Source organism: Myotis daubentonii, chromosome 16, assembly GCF_963259705.1.
Source record: "Myotis daubentonii chromosome 16, mMyoDau2.1, whole genome shotgun sequence".
Classification (NCBI taxonomy): Eukaryota; Metazoa; Chordata; class Mammalia; order Chiroptera; family Vespertilionidae; genus Myotis; species Myotis daubentonii.
In genome coordinates this window covers 54,857,516-54,875,648 of record NC_081855.1, presented here as the reverse complement: position 1 = coordinate 54,875,648, position 18,133 = coordinate 54,857,516, and the positions used below count along the sequence as shown (strand labels likewise).

At 59.5% G+C, this 18,133-nt stretch overlaps 1 protein-coding gene across 1 annotated transcript; it reads right to left on the bottom strand.

Annotated features, from left to right (window-relative positions):
• Positions 1-1,439: 1,439 nt before the first annotated feature.
• UBALD2 (UBA like domain containing 2) lies at positions 1,440-6,033 on the bottom strand. The gene is made up of 3 exons (XM_059671309.1): positions 5,614-6,033; positions 5,263-5,325; positions 1,440-2,014 (listed from the first exon to the last, which is right to left on the bottom strand). Exons 1-3 carry the CDS (start codon positions 5,731-5,733, stop codon positions 1,697-1,699), a joined length of 501 nt encoding a protein of 166 aa, XP_059527292.1. The 5' UTR covers positions 5,734-6,033; the 3' UTR covers positions 1,440-1,696.
• Positions 6,034-18,133: the final 12,100 nt, after the last annotated feature.

Below are 18,133 nucleotides of genomic sequence, written 5' to 3'. Positions count from 1 at the left end.
TCTTCCCCCCCCCCCCACAGGGGCTCCCCCTCCATCCCCGTCTGCGGGGACGCCATTCATCTCTAAGGAATGAGGGACACTCAGGCTCGATGGCGGGAGGGGCAGTCTGGTGGGCACCCCCACGCCAGCACCCTTGCCCCGTAGGCAGGTGAGCAGGCCAGCCCCCCGCTCCTGCTGGGATCCTGTTTCTCTCGCCCTCGCTAAGAAAGGCAGGTCCCTGGCCTAGAATCCACTCACCAGCCTGGGAGGGAGGGGCAGCCGCAGGGACAGGCCTCCCCCCGCCCCCCACAGGACAAGGGTGACACTCCCCAGGCGGCCAGGCAGGGCCACGTGGGGGCGGAAGTCCCAGCAGGACCACCCCAGGCGCAGGGGCTGTCCCCCCCACCCCCCCTGGAAAGCACAGGTGGGCAGCTGCAGGGGTGCCCGTGGGAGGAGCCTCAGGGGTTTCCAACCAGGAAACAAAACTGAAAGGACAAACCCAGCCTCAAAGGGCAGGATCACATGGGGCGCAGGGGCGGCTGCACCGGCTCCCCTCCCACAGGTGCAGCCCCACAGCGGCCGAGCAGGGTGGCCCACGGTGGGGCCAGGGGCTGAGGAGGGATCCGGCCCCGGGCCAGCCCCGGCTCAGGGAACAGCTCCTCACCCCCCGGCCGCTGCCCTGCTGGTCCTGCCTGGCACGGTCCCTTCTGAGCCCGCCGGGCGCTGGGCTCCCCAGCCGCCCCCCCCCCCCCCAGGAAGGAGGCCCAGGGCAGCGGTGGCCAAGCAGAGGTGGGCCCAGGAGGAAGGGGCTGGGCAGCCACCAGGGGGAGGAGCAGCCCCGCTCTGTAGCGGAGGCCATGCTGCGGGCTGAGCCTGGCCTGTGCTGGGCAACGAAGGAAGGTCAAGGAGCGAGATCGCAGTAACCAAGTCATGACCCGTCCGTCCCCCCAACTGGACCAGCCTGTCCATCAGGCCCTGGTCTGGACCCCCAGCCCCTGCCCCGGGCGCAGCCCCCGCTCCCCCAAGGAGCGCCTTCCCTCCAGGACAGACAAGGCCCCGATCCTGGGAAGTCAGAAAAGCCTTCAAGTTTTACATGTGAACTTCACCTGGTGAAATGGACTTGGGAACTGAACCCAAAGGCAGGTGCTCCTCCCGGCACCCACTTGGCCAGGACAGGGTGCGAGAGACAGGCCCTGCCCCTGATGGCTCTTCAGTGCCAGCCTCCAAGTGGGGGTGGCGATGTCTCCTGATGGCAGGAGGCCCCCACACCTTGGGCTGCCAGGCGCCTCCGGTGGCCCCTTCCGCCCAATTCCAGAAGCATGACCATGACTTTGAGAGCAGGCAGACACCCTGTGCCCGCACATCACACACCTGGCTGTGCAGCACCTGCCCTGGACTGGAGGAGGGGGTGCTGGCCCCTCCCTCTGACCCCAGTACCCCAGACCAGCCAGCACCATTCACATAGTTAGTCATATTTATATATTTATATATTACAGTTATATATTAAAAACAGAAAAAACTTGCCTGAAGAGAAACTCCTGAAGGACCCAAGTGGCTCAGGAAGTTTGCTATTCCCCCCACCCCCCAAAATTCCTTTATAAAATCTTCCAGTGCGATCTTCAGGAAACCCCCGCCCACCCCAGCCCCCGGCCCGGCCCTCCTGTGTCCCCACGACCCAGACTGCCCAGCTCCAGCCCAGCGCGCGGTGTGTCCAGTCTCATCTCTGGCCGTCCACGGCAGCCATGGCTTTCTGCGGGGCGCCCCCCTGCTGGGCTCCGGGGGGCCACGTGGGCTGTGGGTGGTGGAGGTGGTGGAAGCTGTGGGCCGTCGGGGAGGAGGGCGGCATCCAGGCGGCCTGGTGGCTGGGCGGGGACGAGGCCCAGAAGGGGCTGAAGTTTGCAGGGGGCGAGCAGGCCGCGGCCGTCATGGGGCTGTTGTTGCTCTGCAGGCCCTCGGACGTGCGCAGCTTGGAGAACATGGCCAGGGCGTCGGGGAAGTTGGGCGGCGTGGCCGGCGTGTTGCTGGGGGTGCACATCTGCTCAGAGAGACACGGGTGTCGGGAGGGCTGTCCACCGGCCCAAGTCCCAGCCTCACTGCCTGGCCCCAGGCCCTCGGTGGGGCTCACCCAGCGGCCCCTTCACTCCCAGTCGCAGCCCCATGTTGAAGCAGCTTCAACAGCACAAAGCACGCCTCTCGCCCACGCCAACAAGAACAAGAAAATAAGGACACACCGGCCATTTTCACCCAAACCAGGGTGCTTCCTGTGCTGAGGGAGGCCACCCGAGGCCCGTCAGAAGTGAAGGGTTAATTCCCACCGGCAGCCGGGGTCAGGTTACAGCGAGGCAAGGGAGCAGCCAGGACACCACTGTGGCCTCAGCCCGGGTAGAAGCCCATTGGCCCGTCAATAATCCGCCTGATGTTCCGAGGCTGCGGGTCCAGGGAGGGCGGCCAGACCCAGGGTCTGCCTCCCGGGCCAACCTTGGAGCCCGTGTTGGCTTCAGGCCACGGGAACACCAGCCCGAGTGTCTGTTCTCACAGCCTCGTCAGGCTTTCCCGTTACCCTCCCAGACTGCAGATGAGGAAACTGAGGCCCGGACCTTATCACTGGACAGACACCCACTGCAGGGGCCACGCCGGAAGAGGTCCGCAGGCCCAAGCTCTGAGCCTCCTCAGCCCTTCGCCAGTCAGGTGCCACTTTGTGGGTGGGCTCCCCCAGGACAAAAACCGGGGTTTCGGTTTCCTGAGCCCCAGTATCTCCCCCCCAGGCTGCTCTTGGCAGAGGCTGGCAGGGCATCTGACTGTGCAGCCCCTCTCAGCCCTCTTCCTGGGGGTCACCACAAACACCCCATCTGCTGTCTTCTACCCTGGGAGGGGGCTCCCCAAACTCACTATCCCTTGCCACTCCTGATGAGGGAGCCCCAGCCAGGACGGGCAGGAGCTGGGGTGGGGGCTGGAACTGGCACTCTCCTGTGAACCAGGGACAGTATGGGGGGGATGGAGGTGCCATCCACCCTCCCCAGGCGCACCACGCCAGGGGCGCGGGAAGCAGAGAAGGCCCGCACAAAGCGGTCGGCTCTGACCTCGCCAAGCTTCTCCCTTTCCCAGGAAGCCACGGGAGTCTATCTTTGAATTTCTCCTAATTTTAGCAACACTGGCCCCTCCCCCAGGCCCAGGATGGGGAGCAAGATACTAGGTCTCTTCACCTGGCAGGGAGGGAGCTTTCAGGGCTCTGCAGCTAAGCCCCAGCCAGACCCAGACCTGTTCCCGCGGCTGCTAGGGAGCCCTGACCATTGTCTGCCTCAGGGCAGCCACTGGACTCAGTGCGGGCCTGGCCTCACCCAGACCAGCCTGTTTCCCTCCTCCCTTCACTATTCCCCACCCCTCCCCCACCCCCACCCCAGGGCTGACTTCTCTGCAGCAGGAAACAATGAATGGGGGGGGGGGGGGTAGAAGCCAATTGCATCACAGCATTGTGACCAACTTCCCCAGCTCACCAAGCCAGCGAGTAGAGTAGACTGTCTCCTGAAACCGCCACCCTGTGTCTGCCTGCTGTGTGAGCTTGGGCAAGTTCCTTAACCCCTCTGGTCCCGTAAAATCAGGAGCTTGATCCAGATGCGCTAACGGCCCCTCCAGCTCTGTGCTTTTCTGACTAGAGACGTGCTTTCCAGCTCCTAAGCACACCGGCCCAGTGTCCCACCCCTTCCAGTCCATGGGCTTCTCCCCTCCCCACCCCACCCAGGCCCCTTCTCTGAGACACCTCCACCGTGTGACTGTACCGTCCCCGACAGGACAACCACTTCTCAACGGCTCACACCCTGGGTCACTTCTCGTGTTGCTATTGCTTGTATTTAACTTTTCCCTTTGATTGACTGTCCCTGAGAAACGACGCGCTCCTGGCAGGCAGGGTGTGCACTGGGCCGCCAGGGCCCCAGTCCTCGGTGCCCGATGGGCACGCTGATCACAGGTCTGTTACACAACCCGACGCCAGCCTCAGGCGAGGAAGCTCCAAAGGACTGCAGTGCCTTGGGACTGGCAGATCGGGCCCCGGACCTGGAGGGCCCTCCAGCCCCAGTTCTCGCCCGCGGGCCTCCCTGCCCCAGCCCCACACAATGGCTGTTCTGGACGCCGTGGGTCTGGGGGGCAAGCGAAGGCCCCTTTGAGAGGAGATGGGGCAGGGTGCCCCCGGTTAGCGGTGTCAGATGCAGGGGGGGGGTCGGCCTTAGCAGCCACAGCCCCGACCAGCAGTTCTCCCGTCATAGCCAAGGCGTTTGGTTTGTTATTTCTGTACAGCATGAGCCACCCGGGGGAAAGGCTGGTTAAAGGGCCAGGCAGACCCTCTCCACGTGTCCTCACAGGGTGAGGGCGCCACGGACCTGACACAGAGAAACCACTTGCAGATCCTCTGAAAAGGCAGCCATGGGCAAGGACACCAAGAGTCAAAATGCCGAAAATGCACTCCCAGCACCACAACCGATCTCCGGGGAGCGATGTTTTACAGTCCCTGGGGCTGGGGCAGTCCCTCCCCCCTCCCAGCAGGGTAACAGGTAACCAGGGGGGAGCGGGTGGGGGGACAGGCCTTCAAGTCTCTCAGGGAAGGGATGTCCCCTGCTGGAAAGCAGGAGTCCCCACGGCCTGGGGGCCGGAGGGGAAAAGAAAGCAAAGCCAGGCCCGACCACTCCTGTTCCCTGCGCTTCTGTATGTTCACATGCTGAGATGAGAAGCAAATTCCTGGCATTTTCTGGTCAAAGTCTGTCTGTCCTCGGTGCTCAGGGTCTGTCCTTTTTTCCATAAACAGGAAAGAGAGAACGTACCCGCCTGGGTCGAGCCCGGCCAGGGTGGATTTAGCTCCTTCCTGTCCCTGTGGAGCTGGGCTGTTTGGATGGGGGGCTGCCGGGGAACAGACAGCCCAGCCCCCAGCCCCTCCGGGCCCTCCCTGCCCGGGGCCCAGCCGGCAAGTTCTCATCCGAGCCCCCTTCTCCGCTCCCTGCCGCCCTCGCCGCCCTCCGACCCCCTGGCCTCGGGGAGGGCCCCGGGCGCGGGGCTTCAGGCCGAGACGCCGGCGCCCAGGAGGCCGGACCGGGGCTGGGCGAGCCCGGCCGGGCCGCTTTCCTGGAAGACATTTTGGCTCTTTGTTTACATCGCGGCGCGGCGCTCCCGGCAACATGGCTGTCACCGCGGGCGGCTGACAGCGGCCCGGCGGCGCCCTGAGCGCGGGGCCGGGCCCGGGCGACCCCCTGCCGCCCGCCGGCCGGCCGGCCCTCAAGCCGGGGCGGCCGCACTTACCATCTGGTGGTGATGGTGGCTGTTGGGAATGTTGGTTTCTTGGAAAAACGTGCTCAGGGCGGTCTGCGGACAAACAGCGGGGGAGGCGGTTAACCAGGCCGGGGCAGGCAGCCCCCGGACGGACGGCCTCCGCGGGGTCCGCGGCGCCGCGCTCAGGCCGCCGGCCCCGACCCCTCGGCCGGCCCCGGCCCGCGCCCCACCTCGCGGCCGCGGATCGCCTTACGGGCGATATAAATAGCGCTCCCCCCGCCGTGGCGGCGCGCGGCTGGGCGTCCGGGCCCGCGCCCCCCCCCCCCCGCCCGCCCCGGGTCCCGGGTCCGGTCGTGCGCGCCCGCTCCGGCCCGCACGCACCTCGAACTGCCAGTGGGCCGCCTGCAGGAGCTGCTTCGCCTGGTCGGCCGCGCAGCCCGCGGCCAGGACGAACTGGTTGATCATGACCTGGTGCCGCAGCTCATCCATGTTCACCGACATGGCTCCGCCGGCGCGCGGTCGGGCTCGGCGGCCGCGGGAGGCCGGCCGCCCTCGGCTCGCGCTCCCGCCGCCCGCGGCCTCCGGACCCTCGCCGCCCCGCTGCCCGCCGGGCGAGTGTCGTGGTCCGGCTCCCGCGGCCGCCGACACACAAACAACAGCGCGGGGCGGGGCCGGGTCCCAACGTTCGGGGGCCGCGAGCCGCCGCCGCTGATTGGCCCGCGCCGCTCGGCCAGCTCCCGGTTCCGAGCGGACGTTCGGTTCGAATCCTGCGGCCTGCGGACCCCGCACTGTTTCCCTTTTTGCCCGGCCGCGCCCATTGGCGGAGGTCTGCGCCGTGGGGCGCCCGGACATTGGCCGGCCGCTGTGTTTTGGCTCGTCCTGGGTCGTGATTGGCCACGGCCCGGCGTTTGGGGCGGAGCCGCGAGCGCTGATTGGTGCCCCGTGGGCCCGTTTGAACTCAACTTGAAAACCTGGAGTGCCTGCTGATTGGCCCAGGCCCCTCTGTTTGGTGTTGTAGGCTTGGGGGTGGTGCGGCCAAGTTCATTCATTACTTCATTGAAACGGAACATGCTCAGCTGGAAAAGCAAGACAGAGTGGCTTTGACTCATTTCCTCTGAAAGATGTGGTCATCTCGAGAAACAGAACGATCAAAATAGAAAGCAGAGAGAGCCCTCGCAGCTGCTCCAGCCTCAGAGATTGTTTATTTTTTTAAAAATCTTTCAAGCAGCTCTACTTTTTTTTTAGCCTTTTAAAAAAAATATAACGTACTTTTTTTCGTGCCTCCTTCCAGTCACTACCCACCCCAAAGGCCAAGTTGTGTGTGTGTGTGTGTGTGTGTGTGTGTGTGTACCAAAACGTAGCTCTCTGAAAATGTAAACCAATGCTAATGTACACTAAATATAACTGCAAGGGAATAAATAAGACTTTCTCAGTCACTAATATCCTACACTCAGATTTTTGTTGTTGTTGTTGTTGTTGTTGTGAAATTGATTGACCTAACCAGATATTTAATTTCTACCCTCTTTTTCATGGGTGCCATACAGGTTCTGGCTCTCAATCCCAGCCATTTAAAAACAAAGTTTGTTTAGAGTGCTCCACCTCTGGATTAGGATTTGACCTTCAGGGCTGTGTTTGGGAATTGAGGGGGTGGATAAAGAGCTAGGAGTTGCAGCAGACTGCGGAAGGGGCAGAGATGTAGGAAGATAATAGTACTAGAGATTCACTGTTAGAATGTCTGCTTCTTTGAAAACGTATTAAGTTTTGCATCTGAAATACCAATCCGAGAGTATCTTTTGAGGCTAAGAAGAAAGCAAGCCTTTTCTGAGTTTGCCTAAAGTGGGTTTAACGCGCCATCGAAGAAAACAGGACCATATAAACATAGAATATAAAGTGGGAAATAGTGACACCCAATGTTTATTACTGATGAAAAACAGCCTCAGGCACTATAATGAATTTTTCCCAGTTAGTCTTTTGTTTTTGTTTGTGTTGAAGGGACAGGAGTCAGCTTTTTGCCTGCTGAGACCTGTTTCTCTTGCAGTAATTACACTTGGCCTCCCACAGGGTACCTGGGCTGAGACGGGGAGTGCAGCCGGCCCGCCGGAGAGTCAAGTCCAGGGCGCAGCTCTTCCCTCCAGTAATTGCAAGGTGAAAACAAAAGTGGGCAGCCAGCAGCTTCCATCTCCAGGGCGCTTAGGCCACAAGCAGCCCTAGAACAAGGAAGTACTGTCATTGTGGGGCTCGTTTTCACAGGTCCGTACAGATGCCAAACATGCCAGGGCCGTGAGTGGCAGCATGTACCTGGGCAGAGGCATTCAGCCCGCAGGAGCCCTTAGGTCTTAAGTAAGGAGTTCTCAAGGGAGGCCAGGGGCCTGAAAGTGCCCAAACTGCCAAACCTCTTGCCTCCCGGATCTGAGGCCATCTATCCTGAAGGGTTGTTTAATGTTTACCATCTGCAGGGCGTAGCTACAGGCACTTGGGAGAGGCGTGGAAGGCAAGACCCCAAGCCAGAGAGAGACTCGGGTTACCGGGTTACGGTTCTCTCCGGTGGGCCTGAGGTCGCTCTGGGCTGAGTGACTTGCGGCTGCGAGGGGGAAATGCATAATCGATCATTTGGCTTCTGGGAACCTGGTTGGGCTTCATCCTCCGGGGCTGGATAACCTGGGAGCGCCGCCCCGCCCCGGGAGCTGAGCGCAGTGCAGGGAGAATGAATGAGGTCATGTTTGTAGAGGGCTTTGAGCTGTTGGGATGAAAGCGACTCCCAAGTGCAAGGTGTTATTAACTGAAGGTGTTATTATTTTAATCTGAGAGGACAATGTGCGGCAGGTAAAGCAGAGCCATAAAAACATGCCCATTGACAACAAATAAAATACAGCAGTGGCCTTGGAAGGAACAAAATCCTCCTTCCATGCGAGCGAGCCGCTGCGGCAGCTGAGATGAGAAACAGTCTTGGCCAGGTTTTCCTTGGGGTTTGGATAACGAGTATGTTTTATTTTATTTACATACTAGAGGCCCGGTGCACAAATATTTGTGCACTCGGGGGGGAGGGGGGCCCCTCAGCCCAGCCTGTGCCCTCTCGCAGTCTGGGACCCCTCAGGAGATAACGACCTGCTGGCTTAGGCCTGCTCCCAGGTGGCAGAGGGCAGGCCCAATCCCTAGGTGCAGCCCCTGGTCGGGCTCAGAGCAGGGCCGATTGGGGAGTTGGGGCGCCGCCCCCTGTCATACACAAAGCAGGGCAATCGGGAGGTTGTGATTCCACCCTCAGTCACACTCAGGGTAGGGCCAACTGGGGGGTTGGGGCACCATCCCCTGTCACACTCAAGGCAGGGTCGATGGGGAGGTTGTGGCGCCACCCCCTGTCATGCCCAGAGCAGGGCCAATCAGGGGGTTGGGGCATTTCCCCCGTCACTCACAGAGCAGGGCCAATCAGGGGGTTGGGGCGCAGCCCCCTGTCACACACAGAGCAGGGCCCATCAGGGGGTTGGGGTGCCGCCACTCTCACACTCAGGGCAGGGCCGATGGGGAGGTTATGGCTCTACCCCGTCACACACAGAGCAGGGCCCGTGGGCGGGGGGGGGGGGGGGGTTGGGGCGCAGCCCCCTGTCACACACAGAGCAGGGCTGATCAAGGGGTTGGGGCGCCTCACCCTATCACACACAGAGCCACAGGGCGATCAGGGGGTTTGGGCGCTGCCCCCTGTCATGCTGATCCCAGTGCAGGGAGGCCTCGCGGCTCCACTGATCCCGGTAATGGGAGGCATATTACCCTTTTACTATATAGGGTAGAGGCCTGGTGCATGGGTGGGTGCCGGCTGGTTTGCCCTGAAGGGTGTCCTGGATCAGGGTGGGGGTCCCCACTGGGGTGCCTGGCCAGCCTGGGTCAGGGGATGATGGCTGTTTGCAGCTGGTCACACCCCCTTCAGGGTGGGGGTCCCCACTGGGGTGCCTGGCCAGTCTGGGTGAGGAGCTGAGGGCTGTTTTCAGGCTGGGGGTGACTGAAGTACCCAACCGCTCCTTTTTTTCTTTTCTTTTTTTTTATTCTGGGCCAGCTTTAGCTTTGAGGCTTGGCTCCAGGTCTTAGGCCTCCACTGCTGAAAGTAGGTTTCTGGCCTTTGCTTACAATGTTGCGATCCTGCTGGCTGAAGCCTAGCAGGTTTCTGGGGTTTTGTTTAGCTTCTATGTTTGTTACATAGTTGCTTGCAGCTCAGAGGCCTGCAGCGGCAGGCGGGAACGTTGGAGTCCTCCGTCACTGAAGCAAGCAAGCCTCATGTTAGTTTCAAGCTGCCTGGCTGCCAGCCGCCATCTTGGCTGACAGTTAATTTGCATATCGCCCTGATTAGCCAATGGGAAGGGTAGCGGTCGTACGCCAATTACCATGTTTCTCTTTTATTAGATAGGATATATATATTATTGATTTCAGCATGGAAGGGAGAGGGAGAAACATCAATGATGAGAGAGAATCATTGACCGGTTGCCTTCTGCACCTCCCTCCCACCCCCCCAATGAGGACAGAGCCCACAACCCAGGCATTTGCCCTTGACTGGAATTGAACCCGGGACCCTTTGGTCCACAGGCCGACACTCTATCCACTGAGCCAAACCAGCCAGGGCTAATTAATTTTTTCCAGATGATTTCTACTGGGGATGCTTGAAAATGAGTGAGCCTCATGGGGAAGCGGGGCTCCAGCTGTCTTGCGCAATCGTGGGAGGGGTGGAGGATTGGTGATCCCTACCTCCATCTCTGCAGTGCACTGGGTTCCTGTTCCTCCCCTCCGTTCTCTCTTACTCCCCTGACCCAAATGGGTCCCACCAAGCTGAGGGGAACTCGAGAGCTCTCAGGTACCGAAGGCCCTCCTTGTGCAGGTTCCTTGTGACACTGCATAGCGCTGCACAGCATCTCTGACTTGAAAGTCCCAATTGGCCTGAAGCTCAGAGAGGGCAAGGAACCTACTCAGGGCCACACAGCCCCTGCCTGATTTATGCTAGCAACAAGATCAGATGGGTTAGATCAGGTTTGATTGACCCAGGACCTCATCTCCTTTCTCCCCTCCTTCCTTTCCTTTCCTCTCTCCTTCCTTGAATTATTATTATTATCATTTTAGTTTCTCTATTGTTGCATCAAGATGCCAAGACAATGTGGCGATGTGGTTAGGAGAAGCAGAGAGATATTGAGAGAAGAGAGGAAGATGGGAAAGGATGCAAATGCCAAGATAAGAAGACACAACGGCCCTGGCTGGTTTAGCTCAGTGGATAGAGTGCCGGTCTATGGACTGAAGGGTCCCAGGTTCGATTCCAGTCAAGGGCACACATGCCTGGGTTGTGGGCTCAATCCCCAGTAGGGGGTGTGCAGGAGGCAGCCGATCAATGATTCTCTCTCATCATTGATGTTTCTATCTCTCTCTCCCTTCCTCTCTGAAATCAATAAAAGTCTATTAAAGAAGAAGAAGATACAATGAAGAGAAGCAGCCCTCAGGCCCGCGGGGCAGCCCTCCCTGCAGGTCAGCCCGGGGGGCGGCAGCTCGGGTGCTAAGCGGCAGGGCAGCTCCCTGCTCGCGGGGACTCCTAACGCTATTGCTAGCTCTGCCTGTTTAATGCGACCTAAGTCTGTTACGACGTTTCGCTGCGAGTGTGAGCCATGTCTACTCTATGGTGGGTTAGGCAGACCTTGCCACTTGGGAAACATCCGTCTTTTCCTAGACTTTTTCCTTAAAGCAGAGGGGGGCTTAGTGCCGGAGCGGTCCCTCCACTGCCGGCCAATTCCAGTCCTCCCCTGTGATGACTGAGATTTGTGTCGACTGAGAATGTGCCATGAACGCAGCTCTGCTCATTTCTTTTCTTTCTTTCTTTTTTTTCATTACCTTAGTTAATACAACAACCCAGCGATGTTGGGACTGTGTCTATCCTCAATGAACAAATTGAGAGAAATAGGATCAGAGAGGGTAAGTGACTTGCCCAAAGTCACTCAGCGAGCTCAGGCTGGAGCTGAGATCTGAACCCCTGGTGCTCCCAAAGATCCCAGTCTACTTTCTAGCCTGGCCTACCCCCTGCGTCCACCTCGCTCCTCCCTCAGTGACACTGAACAGACAGGAAAGCTTGTCTGTGCTGTTAGAAGCAGCCGGAAGGTCATAGCTGGTTCCCCGGCGGATGAGCTCAAGCCGGTTTACACCAGATTACATTTTCATCGACTGTCACATGTCTCACAAGGGACAAAGGCCAGACCACTCCCAGCAGAGTTAATGGCATTTCCCAAAAACAGCTCTGGCGGCCTGTACTCTCTGTGCTGTACCTGCCAGCCCAGCGATAAGGTGGCCTCACCTCCAGCTGCCCGGTGTGTCGTGCGGCAGGTGTGTCCCTGGCAGTCCTTTCGAAGAGACGCGGAGGGAGGTTGGGGCTTTGCCGAGGGGCAGAGACAGGCAGGGCAGGAGACAGCTTCCAAAGCAGCCAGCCCCCCGAACCCCCCGCCCTGCCCCCCCGCCCCGCCTGGCTGCAGGAGACATTGGTTGTTGGCTGGGGCCCAGGCTCCCAGCCACTTTCTCTCAGTGGCAGGAACGACCAGCCTGGAGCTGGGCCTCCCTGGCCCCACCCTGTCATCCAAAACACAGGAGTCTTGTTGCTGTAGCAGCTGCTAACCTGACTGCCTCACCCCTTTTTAAAAAAATAAATATATCATACGCCTCTCTAGCTGGTTTGGCTCCGTGGATAGAGCATCGGCATGAGGACTGAAGGGTCCCGGGTTCAATTCCAGTCCAGGGCATACCCGTCGGTTGCAGGCTCTGGTCGGGGCGTGTGCAGGAGGCAACCAATTGATGTGTCTCTCTCACACAGATGTTTCTCTCTCCTTCCATTCCACTCTCTCTAAAAAAAAAAAAAAAGGAAAGAAAAGAAATATATAATACACCAAGAGTTTGTGTATAACCTATGCACAGTTTGAAGAAAAGGAAAAATCCCAACATATTAGTAGAATTTAAGAAGTCCTAGACTAGTACCTTTAAAACCCTCACATGACTCTCCTCCAAGACATACTTTCCTCCCCGCAAAACTCATGATCCTTCACTTTGCATTAATCACTTCCTCGGTTTTCTTTGTTATATAATCCATTGTTTGTGGGTATCCCCCAACAATGCATTGTGGGCATATTCGATGGAGTCCATTGAGTAGGTGACTCACCGTTCTGCAGGGCTCAGTCCCTTTCCTCTCCACTCACCCTGCGGGCGAGCTCAGGGGAGCCCTCTTACCAATATGGATCGCTTGAAGCGAGGGCTGGCTCTCTTCCATGACCTCAGAAAACTCTAAGCCAAGCTAGCACTCATAGTCAGGAGCAGGTAGTCCTGGAAGGCTCCCTGGAGGAGGGAGAACTGAAGCTGGGAAGGAGTGGGGTAGATAGAAAAAGGAGAAGGAAGGGAATTTGGGGGGGAGAAAGAACAGTGGAAACCAAAGCACAGCGTTACTCTGAAAGCAAGTTCATAGCCAGGCTCATTCAGGGCATCTGTTGGGAGACAGCGGGGTGAGGGAGCTGCTGAGCTTAGAGGGGCCACGGCTAGTGTCGCCCTGCTCGGGGCGGTGGGGAGGAGGGCGGTTAGCATCGCTCCCTTCAGCCACACGCACAATGGCCAGGCTTTCTCTAGGTTCAGCCACCCCGCAAATGAACCAGGACAGCCCGGCGAGGTTGAGGCAACACGCAATCCCAAAGCCTTGCTTCTCAGCCAGGCAGAGTTCGCTGCAGTCCGGTGGCTCTCCGGAAACACTGGCCCCTGGGCGGTGCCGTAGTGACCCAGACCGGGAGCTCCCCCGGTCTTGCGGCTCTGAGTTGGCAAAATGCAGCCCCGGGGCCGCCTGCCTTGTAAAGGAAGCTCTACCGGGACACAGCTGTGCCCATGTGTTGGCGTGTGTCCGCGGCTGCTGTCATGCTCCAGCCGGGCAAAGCCCTGGCACCCAGGGAACGTGCCCGCAGGCCAGGCTCCAGGCCCGGAGCCATGCACTGCGCTGGCCCGCCGCTCCTCGTCCGGAGGAACCACGTGGGGGCTCCTGACCACCCTCCGCACGCAGGGCCCGGGTCCGAGAACAGCAGCAGCGTCTAACCCTGGGGCGCTCCCTCCCCAGGGCGATGCGTGAGCCTGTTGTCACTCGCTCATCTCTGCCTGGCTTGTCCCTGCATCTCAGCTCCTGGAGGGAATGAACACGGAGAGGCTGCTGCAGGGGGCGGATGTGTCCGAAGTCACCATGGTGGGACCGAGCCGTGGTGCTGGCAGCGCACACGCCCGGGGCAGTGTTCCCCAGAGAGAGGAAGGCAGTAGCCACCGGGAAGGGGAGCGCTGGCCTGTACACAGCGGAGTCGGAAACCACCAGAATGTGCCTCGTCACCAGCAGCGCCCGTGCTCCGGGCCCCAGAGCCCTCAGAGCCCATCGGTGTCTGCCCTTGGGGTGCTCCAGCCCGGAGCTGCCCCGCTGACCCGCTTGTGGACGGAGCCCGGTCATCGGAAGGGACTGCGGGAGGCAGGGTGTCTGCCAGGCCGAAGGGGCACCGGCGCAGGGCCCACCCAAGTGCCGACGGGAAGGCAGCTGTTCATCTGCCCAAAAGGTTGAGGCCCAAAAAATCCAGAGGCAGGAGGTGGAGGGTCAAGGGCTTGTTGAAAATGGTCCTAATTCAGATAAGGAGCCGCTGAAGAGGAAGTGGGTAGGAGAAGGAAGGCAGATTACACTGGGAGAGAGAGGAGATAAGGTGGGGGGAGGGGGGAGCCCCAGGCAGGTCCTTGGTCTCTGGAGCCTCTGTGACTGGCCTGGCGCAGGGGCAGGCTTTCCCGGTGACAGTGACGGCTGGCAGGACAGGCAATCTGGTAGGACAGACCTGGGACTGTGAACTCAGATGAATCTCAGGCAAGTTCCGGCTCCCGGCGCCTCCTTGAGTTTCCCACCTGGGAAATGGGGACAACTATACTACTTCCCTCTTAGGGTTATTTTCAAGATTAAATGAGATGAAGCATTTAAAAGTGCTTGGATGGAGTCATTGCTCAAAAATAATTATTCTTGCCCTAGCTGGTTTGGCTCAGTGGATAGAGCATGGGCCTGTGGACTGAAGGGTCCTGGGATGGATTCCAGTCAGGGCACAGGCCCGGGGTTGCAGTGTGGGGCGTGCAGGAGGCAGCCGTTCAACGATCCTCTCTCATCATTGATGTTTCTCTCTCTCCCTCCCCGAAATAAATAAATAAATAAATAGATAGATAGATAGATAGATAGATAGATAGATAAATAAAAGTGAGCATTTATTGAGCACCTGCTGTGTGCCGGGACTTGTGCTAGGGCTCTGTCTGTGTCTAACTGAGTGTTCAAACACGCCTTGCCGGTCCCAGGTTCACTTATAGGTGAGAGGACTGAGCTTAGAGAGATGAGGTGCTTTCCCCAAGAGGCACAGGCCATAGGAAAGAGCTGGTTTGAACCCTCTTCTCTGTGGCTCCAGAACCTTGTACGCCGTCTGCCTGTGGAGGCTGGGGAGAGCCTGCATGTCAGTATCCACTGAGTCCTGCAGGAAAGGACTCATTCGCTGAGCGCGATGGAGGCCCCCGCTCGCAGAGGTGGCGTCCTGGACCAGGTGGGGTTTCGCTGAGCGGGAGTCACCCGGGCACACAGAAGTGGGAAGGGCACACAGGGAGGGGTTTTCGTGAGCAAACACGTGAGCAGGAAAGGGTGTGGGGATGAAGCGCCTGTTTTGTGTAAGGTAATGGGGAGCCATGGGAGGTGTGTGGGCAAGGGAGGACCGTGCGGACTCTGCATCTTAGGAGTCAGCCCGAGAGTGACGTCTAGAACGAGGAGAGGGGAGAGGGAAGGGGAAAGGAGGCAGGAAACCCAGAGAGGAAGCGAATGGAACTGCCAGACCTCCTTTCCTACGCAGATTTCGTCGCTGGATATGAAAGATAACAGTACACAAGCAAGCAGTATAATGCACACACCTCGGGGCGTGTTAGGAAGATCTAAGGTCCCTCCGTCCACCGTCAGGAGCATCTGTTTATTGCCCTGCGGGCTCCCTGCGCAGCCTTTGAAGTGCCCTAACGAGGAGAGCAGCCACCACTTAACTAGACAAGCAATTAGCTCAGGGATAAATGTCGCGGCAGATAAAACCCCCGGAAGCTGTAGCAGGGCCACCATTAGTGTGTGGGGGACACTTGTACCCACCTGCTGAGGACCTGCTCCAACCCCGGTGGCCGCCGTCCCCCTTTCTCATCGCCCTTTGGATCCTGTGCCGGGAGGAGCTGGTGACTGACTGACCTCAGCTCCAGTGTCAGAGGGAGAGAAAGAGAGAGAGAGAGGAACATCAATGATGAGAGGGAATCATGGATCGGTTGCCCCCTGCACGCCCCCTACTGGGGATGGAGCCCACAACCCGGGCATGCGCCCTGACCGGGAACCGAACCGTGACCTCCTGGTTCATAGGTCAATGCTCAACCACTGAGCCACGCCGGCCGGGCTCTGTGGCTTTCTCCTGCCAGCCGGAGCGATGTTATGATGACTTCCATGCAAGGGCCGAAGGCTGCGTGTCGGGCCTGCGTGTGTGTTAGGGTTCTGAGCTGCGTCCTGGAGCTGGTGTCGCCTCTTCCACTGGCTTTAGAAAACAGCTTACTCTGCAAAGGAAGGAAAGCAAAGCAGCAGAACGGGGTTTCCCAAAGCCAGGCCCAGGGCGAGGAGCCTGGGGTTCCCGGGCTCCGACCCTGGCTGCCACTCCCCCGGCTGGGGCAAGTCCCGTCCCCTCTCCAGCCACAGCTTTCTCCTCCTCCTGGGGAGGGGGCGGGGCTGACCTTCAGGCTTCTTCCGGCCCCGAAGCGCCAGCCAGGACACCGGTAGTGGGTCCCCTGGCAGAGGGAATTCATTCTCCTTTCCGCACTTTGATGGCCTAAGTAACCGCAGCCGAGCATGTGAGAGCCGAGTGAGGGCCGTCACCACGCGGCCTCTCCCGCGTCCTGGCCTCTCTGGGCAGCAGGAGGAAGAGCTGGGCTATTTGCCGGCCGGGTGTTGACCCGAGAAGGGCAGCCAGGCCGCCGATCTGTACCTACTGGGCTGCCATGTTAGCGGTGCACGTTCAGACCAACTTTATCACGCGGAGTGCAGGGCTGAGCTCAAAACCAAGGGCAGGGCAGAGTCAATGAAGGCAGAAGCCACTGTTGGTACAGAGAGGATGGGCAGGGTCTGGTCCTTGCTAGGAACGACCTGGGACTAAACTAAGCAAAAAGAACGGCCTAGCCCGGCCTGTGTGGCTCTGCTGTTGAGCATTGACTCAGGAACCAAGAGGTCTCGGGTTCGATTGCTGCTCAGGGCACACGCCCGGGTCCTGGGCTTGGTCCTCAGCAGGGGGCGTGCAGGAGGCAGCCGATAGATGTTTCTCCCTCATCGATGTTTCTATCTCTCCCTCTCTCTTCCTCTCTTTTTTTTAAAAAAAATATTTTAAAAATGGCCTAATTAGTTTTTAAATATGTTATTATTGATTGGCTGCTTCCTGCACACCCCCTACTGGGGTTGAGCTCACAACCCAGGCATGTGCCCTGACCAGGAATCGAACCTGAGACCTCTTGGTTCCTGGGTCAACGCTCAACCATTGAGCAACACTGGCCGGCCTCTAATTCTTTAAACTGGCCCTTGAGTAGGATTCACCTGAGGCACCTGTCTGACACTGAGATCCGGGAAGGTTACCCGCCAGGCACCTAGCCTCCTTGCCCTGGGCCCCGGCTACATGGGGCAGCTGTAAACACTGTTTTCTTGGGGGTCTTCACCTGAAAAGTAGATGAAGGGGCTACAAACCCAGCTGAAGTCTGTAGCTGTTGGAACAGTTCTCCTTTGTTCGCGGCACACAGCTGAGGAGGATGTGAATGGTGAGAAGCACAAGATGGAAGCCCGCGTGCCGTTTCCTGCAGGACGAGCTCAGTGTCCTCACAGGACCGCAGGCTGCCAGAGGAGCCCTTTGCAGGGTCCCAGGGCGTGCCCGTGTTGGCACGTGGGAGCGGGCTCCTCCGTGGGCGTCAGCCTGGCCCACAGCCCCGAGCACGAGGGGACATCCTCAGCTGGTGGTGGTGGCTTTAACCCCCGGACGCCAGGGGCCTGTGAGAGGGATCAGGGCCCGGGGTTGCTGACAGGGCCCTGTCTTTTGGAGAGACCCTGCGCTTACTCGGAACAGCCAGGGCTGCCATCTTCCTACCCCCTAGCAGGGCCAGAATGGCCAAGCAAACAGCCAAGAAGGGGCCTGGCCCGCTCCCCAGTCCCCAGGCACCCCCCACCCCCACCCGGCTGCCTTGCCAGCCTTTCACCTGCGGGCTCTCCTTCCTCTTACAGGAACCTGCGTGAAACCCTTGAAATGAGCGGCTGTGCCGCAGAGAGGAGCTGAAACTAGGACAGCCCCGCTGAACAGGACTTAGAGCCCAGGGGGACGAGCTGACCTGGAAATGACTCTCCATGCGCCTCCCCCACCTGCTTCTCCTTCCTCCCTGAGGCCCAAGGTGGAGAGGGGCTTATTGCCTCCCTGCCGGTCCACCGATGCTTCCAGAAAACCCCCGAGACCCCGAAACGCTGGCTGCTCTGCTGGGATTCTCCCAAGGGCTGCGTTGACAGCCAGGAGCGCACAGGATGCTGGAGGCTCTTTACACAAAGGCTGCCTGCAATTTGCATGTCATTTCCCTCTGCGCGCTGTGCCACCCTCCCCGGACCTGCATTCAAGTTAAAAGCATTTGTATGGCTCTCTCCACGGAGGTCGCTTCTGTTTTTTCCCCTCTTGCCTGTGCCATCTCCTCCCCCAGGCCTTCTCTCTGGCCCAGATCTCCGGCGAGGGAGCCAAGTGGGGGGGGGGGGGTGCGGGGCCGGAGAGGCATGCGGGACTGGCAGCCAGAGGGCCTGCTCCCGGGGCGTGGCTGCTTGTCTGCTCTTTGCCCT